This window comes from Thunnus maccoyii, chromosome 5 (assembly GCF_910596095.1).
Source record: "Thunnus maccoyii chromosome 5, fThuMac1.1, whole genome shotgun sequence".
Classification (NCBI taxonomy): Eukaryota; Metazoa; Chordata; class Actinopteri; order Scombriformes; family Scombridae; genus Thunnus; species Thunnus maccoyii.
Window position 1 is genome coordinate 5663071 of NC_056537.1, and position 12821 is coordinate 5675891.

Below are 12821 nucleotides of genomic sequence, written 5' to 3' on the forward strand. Positions count from 1 at the left end.
TAAGCAGTAAGTAGTAAAAGTAATTAAAGAGAAAGCATAAATGAGTAAAGCAGTGGTAAAGTGGCTTCCCACCAGTTAGTCTTACTGGTGGTGAGATGTTGCTGTTGGGTAGATTTGGTTTATCAAAGACGCCAGCAAAGCAACACAGTACATAAAATAAGCACAGCGGAAACATCAGATAGGTCGGACTGCGGTGTTTAACGACATATATTTAAATGTTACAGTTACAGCTGAAAATGACAACAGAAATAAACAAGTTTGCCGATTTCACATATATCTGCAATTCAAATCAACTGCCAGTCGTCTACCAGGAAGTGACTGTTGTTGTTAGCGCGTCGTCATGGGGATTCAGTTTTTTTTTTTTAGAGCACATTATACTGTGCCTTTATTCTTAAAATGGTCAATCAAGTGTATTCTTACAGTCTGTAATCACAGTAACAGAGTCAAAGGATGTCACAACAGCCATGTTCTACAAGAATTAAGAAAATAACACCCATCAACCTAAAATTACCTTTTATAGAACAAGTACAGACTCTCAAACAAAACAAAACACACAGATTAAATGGAACGATAACACTTGAGTGAATGTTCAAGTGCAAAGTGTCCTTGAGCGAGACGCTGAGCCCTGCTGTCTCACACCACATCAGTCACAACAAATCACAAAAAAAATGACAAAGATAAGATCTGCTTGAAGCTTGAAGCCAGAGAGAGAGAGAGGGGATGGACTGAAGAGGATGATGCAGCTGACAACTGCGCCACACTGACCCGACCCTGTGTGACTGAAACAAGAACCAGGAGAGAGGGAGAGAGGTCGATATATTGACGTGAGCATCATCATCCCGGCGAGCCACGGCACACGCGTAACCAGCAGCAGCACCGCACGGCTGACAGGAAACGTTGATTAAATGCCCCCCCCAGTAGGAAACCGGCACCACTTACGTCTATTTGCACGATAAACCACTTTAGGTTTCCGCAGCTGTGACTATACCTCACTGAGCTCTTTGTTTATTCAATACATTTCCATCATATTCAGTGATGCTGTCTGCACAGTATGTTGCTTTATGGTGCTGCTGCCTGTGCTCAAAGTGACAAAACGTTTAATGTAACAAGACATTCACGGGTTGTTTAACAGAATAAAAATAAGGTCTATATGCAAAATGTATCCCCTTAAATGTATTAAAATGTTTAGGGCGGCAACTAACGATTAATCTGCTCATTATTTTCTCAATTTAAGAGCAGAAAATAGTGAAAAATACAGGTTATAATTTCTAGGATACCATGGCGACGTCTTGAAATATCTTGTTTTGTCCGATCAACAGTTGAAAATACAAAGAAATTCAGTTTACTACCACGTATGACACAGAAAGCTTCAAATCCTCACGTTTGAGAAGCTACAGCGAACAAATGTTATTAAAATAACTGCAGATTAATTTTTTGTCAATCGACTAATCGGTTAATCGTTTCAGCTCTAAAAATGTTTTCAGTACAGTTTCTTGAGGTTATCTCTCTCAACTTGCTGTAACATTTGTTCGCTCTTACATTAAAACAGAATTGGGTCATTAGTAGAGTGTGCGTCCATTATTGTTACATTAATCAGCATCCAGCTACATATCTATTGATTTCTGTTGTTATTTTGACCTTAAACTAAGGCTGCAGTGGCTATAAACAATGATTATTTCTATTATTATTAATCTATTGTTTATTCTCTGAAATACTGAATTGTTTATAAAATGTCAAATAGCCCCACCACCATCATCATCATCATCATCATCTTCAGGTTCCTAGAGTACAAGGTGACCTCTCAAGATTGCTTTTTTTTTATCCAAAACCCCAAAACATTTCATTTACAATGATATAAAACAGAGAAAAACAGCAGATCGTCACTTTTAGAGGCTGACACCAGATAATGTTGGCTGTTTTGTTAATTTTATGCCAAACTACTAAACTATTATTCACATCAGCACTAGTTTAAACCTTAAAGTTTGTTAAATTTACTTTTTGAACCATGTAAACACCCAGTGCCAGTATCTCTCTATACATACAGTATCTACAAGTGCTTGTAAGTCGGCTTGCTTTAGATTCATATTAGATTGATTAGTTGCTTTTGACTTTGCACTTATAGACAGTGTTGTACCAGTGTCACAAAGTTAAGCTGCTGTACTTTTCTTACACTACTGGATAGAAATGTGTCTGATCCTTGAACCACTGCAGCTGGCAGACAGAAGCTGGGGACTGATGTCAAGGTGTTATTCATCCATCCATCCATCCATCCATCCATCCAAGAGTGTCTGTCAGGATCAGGACCTCTATTAGACTGAGTGCAGATCACATTACAACGTTTTTGAACACTACACTAGGAGGGAGCTTATTTTTCTCACCCTATTTCTTAATTATTTTAACTTTCAGTCACGTAAGCGAAGACATCCAAGACTGTGAACACCTTTTAGTCAGTGAGCGAGTAGCAGGTAGCTGCCTCTGCTGGTCTCTTTTGTCCTCTTGTTCTGCTGCTGGTCAGTGAACCCAGCAGCATCTCAAGCATCAGACACTTGAATCAAGCACCCTCAGGCTCTTAGGATCCGATGTTTGCTTGTGCATTTCTACGCACATGAACAGCTCCTGTTTTTTCGGATGATTTTTGGCTGCTGGCCACAGACATGACATTCACACGGCCATGAATAGAGTTAAATGAGACACTTGAATACATGCTGCTCTTTTCTCCAATTTTCTCTACCATGTAAAGTTTAGAGTACCCCCTCTACCTCTTACTCCTTTCTTTTGCCTTAATTGTCAGGCTTTCTTCTGCTTCACCGCTCTCTCTCTTTTCTCCTCTTTATCGCTCTCTTCTGTCTGATTTTACTCGTTGTCGCCCGTCCTTCCTCGCAGCAATTGTCATTTCTCCTCTTCTCTCATCTGTCTTCCACTTTTGCTCCATCTCCTCTTCCAGCGATGCCTCTCTGTTTTTGGCTGTGCTCCCTGAACCCTCTCACCCACTGAGTGCAGCATGCCTGTAAAGGTTGATGCTAATAATACTGAGGTCTCACTCAGAGCCCTCCACCACTGCTGCACTTGTAAATACTATAGAGTTACTGTTGCTCTTTTTGTAAATACACTGACATTACCTCCTCCAAACAGGACAGGTAAACATCTTGTTTAAACCTTATTAAACAGTGAATTCAGGAGGTGCCAGTTGGCTTTAAGCCATGTAACTGAGACATTAGAAATATCTCAGCCGATGAAATGTGTCCTCAGAGTTTTCTTCGATTTAATAGTGATTGTGTTGTCATGCCTTGAAATGGTGTAAATTGCTGCCTAGCATTGTATCATTTAACGCCTATAGTACATACAGGATGTGCTGTACAGACGAAGGAAGGACTCAAGAGGCTAGCTTGGATTTTCCAGCCAGGAACAAACGTGATGGAGTTGCTGCTCATCTGGAACGTTAACACTGGAGTGACAAAGGACAGTAACAGCAATAGTGGCAAATAAATAACAAGCTTAAGTCACGTCATGCTGCCGTTTTTGTTTTTCCCCCTTTTTAAAAAAGCTGTTTCAGAAGCAAAATCTGGAATCTGGATTGTTTGTGCTCAATTTATTACTAATATTTCAGGGAATTCATGAGTTTTATGATGAATTTACACATTTTTAAAGTCATATATTTTACTTAATGGATTTTTGAGGAGCAATAGTTTGACAAAAAAATCTCAAGGTCCTTTTTAGTATTTTTTTATTTTCCTGACTTTCACAGTCGTCAGAAGCAGATGGAATACGCTCAGAGGTCACTGAGAAAACTGTCTCCTGTGTTGAAAAATGAGCACAATAAGAACATTTAAGTATAAAGAAACCAATTAAAAGTAATATGTTTTTCTGTGGAAGCTTCCATTTAAAAAAAAAATTGTCATTTCAGTCAGTCTAGTCAAGCGGAAACTAATAATTTTTGTTATTTTAGTCAAACTTATTTCACATAAGATTTTATCTGATCATCTGATGGAAAAACACAGGTTGAATGATTAAGAATGCAGCTTTGTAGAAAGTGTTTGGTCTGATAGTATCAGCTCAAGGAAATACATCCAGACATGGAACATGTTCAGATTTGCACGTTTAGTTTGAACCAACACGATTCAACAACTGAGTTTCGGCAATATAAGTGCCGTCTCATCATCGTTTCGTCTTAGTCGTGGAAAAAAAAGGTCATTCACAAACATATTCAGTCATAGTTTTCATTAACAAAACTAACAATAGTATCACCCTACAAAACCTATACTGGTCAAACCCTACAGTGTATACTGTGGCTTCCCCTAATGACAACCAGTGGATCTATGGGATCAATAGAGCCTCAGGGGAGCTCAGTGTTTGACAGCTGATGAGGTCTCAAAGGATTTAGCTCCAGCGGCACAAACCCGGACGCTAGAGAGGCGTGTAATAGGGTGACCCATGACCCTGAGCCTCCCAACCAGGAAATATTGATGAACCTTTCCACAACAGCTCCGAACAGGAAGAGAAACATGCAGAGCCGAACGAGGGGAAAAGTTCACTTGTGCTCTGGTTTTTCTGGATGCTACAATGACTTTAACGGCTCAGTGCGTTTACATTTTTTCAGTGTTTTCCACTGAAAGCATGACATAAGAAGGAGGAGCAAGAAAAATAAATGTTCTCAGGAGAGATAGAAGCATATCTGAGGAGGCAGATGAGTTTATTTGACACGGTGAAACACTGAATGATAAATAAACAATAAAATACATGACTTTATGTCAGAAAGAAGAACGAGGGTGACAAGTTAGGACAGTAGGATTTAGAAAACTGAATCTGAATGATGGGTACTGGCATTGTAAGTGTTTTTTTTTCTCTTTCTTACCCTGGAAAACAATCCAACAACCAAAAACCTGTAATAAGTAATGGTCCTAACGTGGAGGTGAAGAGCAGCAGCTGGCTGACTGAGAGCTGTAATGGTCACTGTTTCTGTGTAAATATTTACTGGATGATCCCGGGAGGTGAAAGGCAGTTTAAAGATGGCATTGCATCGCTCCCAATTATTTACTCTGGAGCCTTTCAGAGGATCCCCCCTCCTATCCCCCCCCCCCCCACCATCCCCCAGCACGGTTCAGGCCGTGACTTCACTGCTGCAGCATATCTCAGGTTCAGATCTGACTAATCTCTCTATTAAACTCAGTGTTTAATCTGTAATAACTCCTTTTTTTTGGCAGTAAACACTTGCCTGTTTACACTTTCAGCAGATACAGAAACATTATTATTCATTTGGAGTTTTGTTTATGGTCATCTCATGAATGTAAATCTAATATTTTCACTCTCCTTTTTAGCTCAGGGGTTTTGCTGTCCACCAGATCCTGAGGGAAATATCTGGCTCTGTAGCTGCTTCACATGCTACTCGCTAACTGTCATCCTGCCATCAGATGCTCTTTTTAGGAATTTTTTTAACTGAAAACAGCCCAAAAACGACACGATGAGAGCGGTGAGAGTGAATCAAAGCGAATCAGACCACAACAATAGTCATGTTGTTGATTTAAAATGTTAATTTAAGGGATGATTTAGTTGCTGATGTTGAGTTAGTGGTAAAATTAAATGACAAATCAGAGCAGGCAACAACTACTGGTATAGTTCAGTGCAGTGTTACGGTGCTATACAAATAAATAAACTTACATAAAAACAAACATCTTAACAATGCTGCGATGTCCATGTCTGATGGTAACCAGGCGACGTGCAAATTAAAAGCCCTCTAGTGTTTCATACACGGGGTTTTGACCTAGCGTTGTTTAAATCTTTAACTTTGTAAGTATTACAAAGTGAAGTCTCTCTTTCCCTCCCTCTTCCTCCTGAAGCCATCTGTGGTTCAGACTGACTTTAGTTTATCACCTTCAAAACACAGGTCTGACCGTGGAATAAACTTTGAACTTTATATTAAATGCTGTATTTCAGCCATATGAATGTAAGCTATCATACATATATGACAACAGACCCTACCCTGAAACCTGCAGTGTAATTCGAGCGCTGGTTCAGTGACGTTTGTAATGTTTCATGCTTGACTGTGAGCAGAGATGGAGAACAGGCCAATGTAAACACACTACAGAGAGAAAAGTGTGTGTGTGTGTGTTTTGTAGAGGAAGCGAGAGAGATATTTGGGGATTCACCTCAGTTTAATCCCCCCCTCTTCTCTACAGACCTTCACTTTTTTCATCCACATCTTCTGAATAGTTTTCTCTCTTTTTTTATATTGTTTCTGTTTGTCTCTCTTTCACACACACACACACACACATGCACACCTTTCCTCTGTGGTGTGTTTATATTGGCCTGCTCACAGTCAGCCATCACCATGAAGAGCTGCCTCAGTCCTCTCAGGATTCACCATCAATCTTCACGCTCTGCACTCTGAGTGTGTGTGTGTGTGTGTGTGTGTGTGTGTCTGTGTGTGTGTGTGTGTGTGTGTGTGTGTGTGTGTGTGTGTGTGTGTGTGTGCTGTTTAACTCCAAACTCCATCTCCTTCTTTGGCAAAGCATCTTGCAACACCTTCCTGCCGTTTGATCCTCGGCGTCTCTGCTGTCTGTTCTTCTGTCTCTCGCACTCCGGCTCTTCGTCTCTCTCTCTCTCTCTCTCGCCTCCACGTTTAATCTAAATGTCTCTCGCCCCGTTCTTGAACATTCCTCCCTCACCAACCTTCATCAACAGAACATCAACCTGTTCCGATGGATTAATTTACCTTTATAATAGATTGAATTTTATATAAAAAAATGCAGATTACATACTCTATGCAGTGTACTGTGCAGCTTTAGCACATATTAGCAAATAACACTTGATTTTGGTAAAATGCAAATAATATTTTGTCATTTCTTGTCCCTATCCTTATTTTGTTGTCACTGCTTTTGACTCTCATGAGCGTTAAGGTTTCTGTTTCACTCTGTTCTTACAGGACACATCCAGACTTTATTCCAGAGGACAAAACTGTTCAATGCAAAACATTGTAAGGGATAACAAATATAAATGCTAATCCTATAAGGTTAAAATCTGGTTGTCAACTAGCAATTAAAAGAGGTCTCCATCGTTTCAATAATTCATAATCCAATGATCCACATTCTTTAAATATCAATACAATATTAAACATTAATTATGGCATTTGTTGTTTGAAATAGCGACTCTGCTCTTTTTTTTCCTGGAGGCTAATGTTTTACTTTATAAAAGTTCATTATTGTCTTAGGATTTTAGCGCAGATGGTCGTCGTTTCACCTCTGCAGCTCAGAGAATCCTTCAAACAGCTGGACCCTCCCTGCCTGATGAATCCACGTCTTTCAAACTGCACACCTCCGATTTGTAACCAAGGTTTTCTTGTATAAACTCGTAGCCTTCAAGTCCAAACTGAGATGACCCTGATGATGCCATTTTCTCAGTAATTTTCTCAGACTTGACAAAACTCCTCCAGCAGAAGATATTACAACAGTTTCACAGGCTGAGTGGTACTAACCATGACGGGTAAATTGATCTTGATCTTGTTGATTCAGTGGAGCAAACCTTTAAGGCCAAATTGTTTTATGGTGTTATCTTATATTGATGTAGTCAGTCTGTACAGTTCAGTTAATGATGAACATTTCTGCTCTCTAGCACATGTTAAGAGTTTGACAACAAACTTACATAAAGGACAAAGAGCAGCAGCGTCGACATGAATTAAATCCACATATGTTAGATTTACTTCATCAGCTGTTAATCGACCGTTGCAGTTTTTCTTTTTCTTGTGCAAATCTGCCGTAGAAAAGCAAAACAAAAAGCACAAAAGTATCATCTTCTCAGGATCTGCTCTTCCATTTTGTGTGTAATTCGTATCTGGAGGTTTTTCGGAGTCATTAAGCTCTCTCACCACCACTTATGGTCAGCAGGGTTTCATCCTGTGCAGCAGCTGTACTGCAGCCAAGTGGGTTTTGGTCAGGTATTATTTGACCGGTGGATTACTGTGAATGGTCATCTGGCTGTGGTCAGAATGATTAAGAGCAGGTTTGACAAGGCTAATGTTGTTGAACTATATTCAGGAATAAACAATGCCAGCTTCTGCTTAGGGCAGCTGTTGGGATAACACTGGACTTTACAGCAGCTTTATCCCCACTTACTAATCCTGATGTAACAATCCCTTCAGCTATAGAAGGTGAGCACCTATCCAGAAGTGGCATGCAGGCAGGGAGTGTAATTGTGGTATCAAAATAACATGTGATGCCTTCATAGGAAGGGCAAAATAATTAACATGCAACTTTTGCCATCAATTATTATTTTATCAAGTAAAGAAGATTTTAAGAAGCAGTGATATGGACCTGAAAATAATTTCTGTAACTGCACTGTATGTAGAGTATGAAGGTGTCGATAATACACAATTTTTCTTAACATGGATCAAATGAAGAGAGTTATCACCATAGTAACAACCAGTGGAGATGCTAATAAACAATAAAAATAAGGCATATTCAGGGCAGGATTGACATTATAACTCGTCTATTAAGAGAGGTGTCTAATAAATAGTACATCATAATAGTAGGACTGTAGTCAACCGGGTGGGGGGTTATGCTAACCCATTGTTGCTAACTTTGGAGCTAACCCCCTTTACTTTTCCAGCATTTGGGGAAACAACCGACGTGACTTTTTAGCATTTATTAACTGACACACTGTAGTCTGTACTGTACATTTACTACCAGACTGACAACTTACTACTAACCTTTTCCTCTGCCCCGCTCACATCCACCGTCACTTCCCTTGTTCTCGCTCTTTCCCCACTCGCTACGTAAACATACTCCTTAACGGAGCCACGCGACCAGTGGTTTCCCAGGCAACGACAGAGGTTGACTCACGTACCGGAACAGCGCTGCTCAGAGATTCCCAAACGCTGTCGATATCAAATATTAAAAAATATTTTTTTGGCCTGGCGGGGGTTCTCGTTGTGTCATAATGAAAAAAACACAGATTCAGTAAACGTTGAGTAAACGTTGAGTACAGTTAAACCCAGCAGTCTCCGTTAGGTTGGGAGAGTTCAAAGTTGTGAAAACAACGGGGGTGTTTTGAATACACCCCCGTTGTTTTCACAGGTAATTTGTTAGTCTGCCCCCCCCCCGCCGCAGGAAATAATGGATTAATCCTGGAAAGCTGTTGATGTAGCACGTTTCTTTTTATGAAAATAACACGGAGATTATTCGACCAATGAGAATTTAGTCGGACGAGAGCATATCGACCAACTAATCGACCAGTCGACCAGCAGACTACAGCCCTACATAATAGTGCATAATTTAAAAAGCAGAATAATTGCAATATTGAACAAACATACTCTAAACCTTGATACAGTGTTTTAATGCTCAACTTGCTGATTTGACCCACACAGTGGATCTTTTTCTGTCTTTCTATCTGTGTCATGTTTTTTTTTTTCGGCGGTGGTGTCACACCTGCTGTGTGTCACATGACAATGATGTAAACTTTCACTCAATAGTAAACATCCAGTCAGCCCAGAAACATGAGTTAAAGTGTAGTGTTGTGACTTTGTGTACAGCCAGGTCAACAACCAGTTTGACACGGAGTTGTCTTTGACTGGTTCATCTTGACATTGTGTGAAAATAGACGAGGACGTAAGGTTCAGAGTTTTGGCCCCTGTGATCAGCAGGATATTTCAAAAAGTTACTGGCAGATTTGGCTGTGAAAACATTAATTGACAAGTACAGTTTTCTTTGTTTTTGTTTGTTGAGCCGTATGCTGTTTGAAAAATTCTGCCATCTCGGGCTTCCGATTCATCTGTTAAACAGACAACATACTCTATTTACATTCTTGTGGAAGTCAAAGCTGGAAGATGAATGATAAACATTAGAGGCTGCAGCTGTTCTGCTGAAGAATGCGTCTCTTCTGGTGGAGCTTTGCAGTCAATCCAGGCTCAGCTAGTTTCATTTATTCTACGGTTCGGCGTTGGGCAGGTGTTCGGTTTAAGCCTAGTGTGATACTGTGATACCTGGGCTGGCTGTAATACCAGATCAACGTTATCCTCCTGCTCTCACCTCTGACCGGCTCAGAGGACTCCATCTCCCGTGTCCATCTGTCTGTGTAACCTGAGAGCAGCCGTGCCTGCTGCAGTGTTGAGTGGTTGTGGAGTCAGGCAGGCGGGCTCACAGTGGTCAGGGGCGAGTGGTGGTGGCGGCGGCGGCGGTGGTGGTAGTGGTGAGGTTAGGGGCCAACAACATGGCCTGATGGACTGGACTTCTTCCTGAGCCACAGAACTGGGGAGGAAGTTGAGGCCTGAGGGTGAGGCAGTGGCTGGATGCTGATGCTGGGGCGCTTAATCATCATCATGAATATGAATCATCCCCTCTTTCATTATCTGTTGTTTGATGGCAGCGTGTCCTAAATGACTGCAGCTGTCCTATCACATATTCAGTATTGGTTGTTGATGCACAACTACATACAGAAGCTTCCAGATTACTGATGAGCACATTCTGAAACATATCTAGGAAATATCAGCGATTGTGATAAAGAGTTGATCCCATTTTCAGATTGTATAAAGTGTATAAAGCCTACAACACGCCAGTTCAATGTGGTGATACGCATTTTACTATTCATGATCCAAATGGGGTCAGAACGGAGTCGAAATCACCGCTTTTGATCTGAAATGTGAACAAGTTAAATAACGTTTTCTCCTCTCCTCTTCTCTCTTCAGGCTCAGAGGAAGGAAGTGTTTCTTCAGGAGCGTTATGGCCACTACACCCTGACTGACCCCTTCCTGGCGCTTCAGAGGGACTTTGAGTGCGGGGTCCCCGGAGGAGACAAGGAACGGCGGCCCCTGGGCTCCAGCCCCATCTCTGTCCTGGAGGCCGTCATGGCCCACTGCAGGAAGATGCAGGAACGCATGTCAGCCCAGCTGGCTGCCGCCGAGAGCCGCCAGAAGAGGGTAAGACCCCGGGGGGGGGGGCAGGAGGGAGAGGAGGGGGAGGAGGGGGAGTTCCTACAGTTGTCCTTACACACTGAATTTAAACTAAACTATTGTTAAGTAAGCTATTGTAGGGCTACGACTAGTGATTATTTTCACTACCAATTAATCTGCTGATTATTTTCTCAATTAGTTGTTATCTATAAATTATCAGATAATGGCAAAAAAATTTCCCAAAGTCAAAGGTAGCATCCTCATATATCGTTTTTTTTGTTCAACTAACAGTCCAAGCCCAAAGATAATGGGTTTGCTGTCATGTATGACAAAGAAAGCATTAAATCATCACATATGAGAAGCTGAAACCAATAAATGTGTTGCATTTTGACGTCTTAAACAATGACTAAAACGATTATTTGATTATCAAAATAGTTGCAGATTCATCATTCTGTCATCAGACAATCGACTAGTCATCGCAGCTCTACTTCACTGGATCGCTTCAACCCAAAAATGATAATTCTGTCATAATCTTCTACCCTTCATGTCAGAGAATAAGTCTCTCTGATCAGTCAATACACTGAAAGTTAAGGTCATTTATATTCTTGCATAGCACTCAAAAACAGTCCAGTTGGGAAAAACAAAAGGCCAAAGGTGCCGATCATTATGACCTCTGACATACTTTGCCTATTAACATTAATTCCATACTGGTTAGCATGTTACCGTTAGCATTAATATGGAAGTCCAGCTGAGGTTGGCAGGAATTAATATAGTTATTAGTTTAATTTTAGCCTGATTGCTGCATTAAAAATCAAGGAATCACCAAACTAATCAATTACATTTAACAAAATGCATCATTTATGACCTCGTGTTTATAGAGCTTCAGTTTAATTGCTGTGAGTCAGTAGTCGGATTAAATGAAGGTAAATAAGAGTAAGACGTGCAGTGTTTACATCAGCAGATGTGGAAGAGGTTTCTTCTGTTTGACCACAGATTCTGTTCATGTACACACGACTCAAATCTCTGTGGCTGGAATTCTCCGCAGGAGGATGTGGGAAAGGGAAAATTGTACGCTTGTCTGTGTGTATTAATGTTTTTGGTGTATGCAAGGGTTTGATACTGTATGAATGTGGGAGGTAGGAATGCCAGTGTGTGTGTGTGTGTGTATGTTGTGTGTGTGTGAGCTTAATTCTTATTTTCTGGTTCGTCATTTCTATTTTTGATGGTTGACTGTGTGTGTTTACGAGTGTGTGTTTGTCCTAGGTCTCTTTAGGATTATGTGGCTCTGATTAACCGGGCAGCCAGATGTTAGCCATGGCCCTGTCCCATTTTCTCTCTCCGTCGTCTCTGTGTCAGGAAATATGGATGTGTGAAAGTGATGTGGAAGTGTTTGGATGAGAGGCTGGTAGAATGGCTATGGGTGAATAATAGTGAAAATACTGTGTGTGTGTGTGTGTCCTGTCCCTGAACTCTGTAATAATAACAGAGATGATATAGTTTTGAGCCAAATGGAACCTTTTAACCACACACACACACACAGATGAGGAGGAGGGATGGAAGAAGGAAGGAAGGGAGAGGTAGGAGTTGGCTGTTTTGACAGGAAAGCTGGTTAAATAGATTTTGGAGCTGTGGTTAGTGTACGTGCGTGTGTGTGTGTGTGTGTGTGTCTCCGTTCATGAAATGTGAATGTACAATATATCAGTTTTAATTTCAGTGTGTTCTGGCCTGATTACCTTTTATCGTGGTACTTTTAGTAGCGCTCATTTGAAGGTTTTCAGTGCTGCAGACAATATGGCATCTGTGTTACGCTACCAGTGCCAAAATCTTTTTGTTAACTCAGTATGAGGAGTGTAGACATGTTTTTAATTTCATTTAAAATCCAAAATATAGCTTAAGGGCGTTTTCAAAGCTGCCTTCTTTAGACTGGTTGAATTGGTACGATTTG

The 12821-nt window shown here is 40.8% G+C and overlaps 1 protein-coding gene and 1 long non-coding RNA gene across 4 annotated transcripts in view; one reads left to right on the plus strand and one right to left on the minus strand.

Annotated features, from left to right (window-relative positions):
• Nucleotides 1-12821, plus strand: part of cttnbp2 (cortactin binding protein 2) — a 100891-nt gene that overhangs the window by 40902 nt on the left and 47168 nt on the right. For both annotated transcript variants that reach the window (XM_042411309.1, XM_042411310.1), the window contains exon 3: nucleotides 10673-10903. In XM_042411309.1, the coding sequence (XP_042267243.1) occupies nucleotides 10673-10903 (231 nt within the window). The remainder of the gene's footprint in view (nucleotides 1-10672; nucleotides 10904-12821) is intronic.
• On the minus strand, nucleotides 7671-8834 carry LOC121897051. 2 transcript variants are annotated; one of them, XR_006096175.1, is made up of 3 exons: nucleotides 8699-8834; nucleotides 7859-7967; nucleotides 7671-7743 (listed from the first exon to the last, which is right to left on the minus strand). It is a non-coding gene; the product is annotated as an uncharacterized LOC121897051 (long non-coding RNA). The 2 variants fall into 2 exon arrangements; XR_006096174.1 differs by lacking the exon at nucleotides 8699-8834 and having other exon boundaries at nucleotides 7859-8611.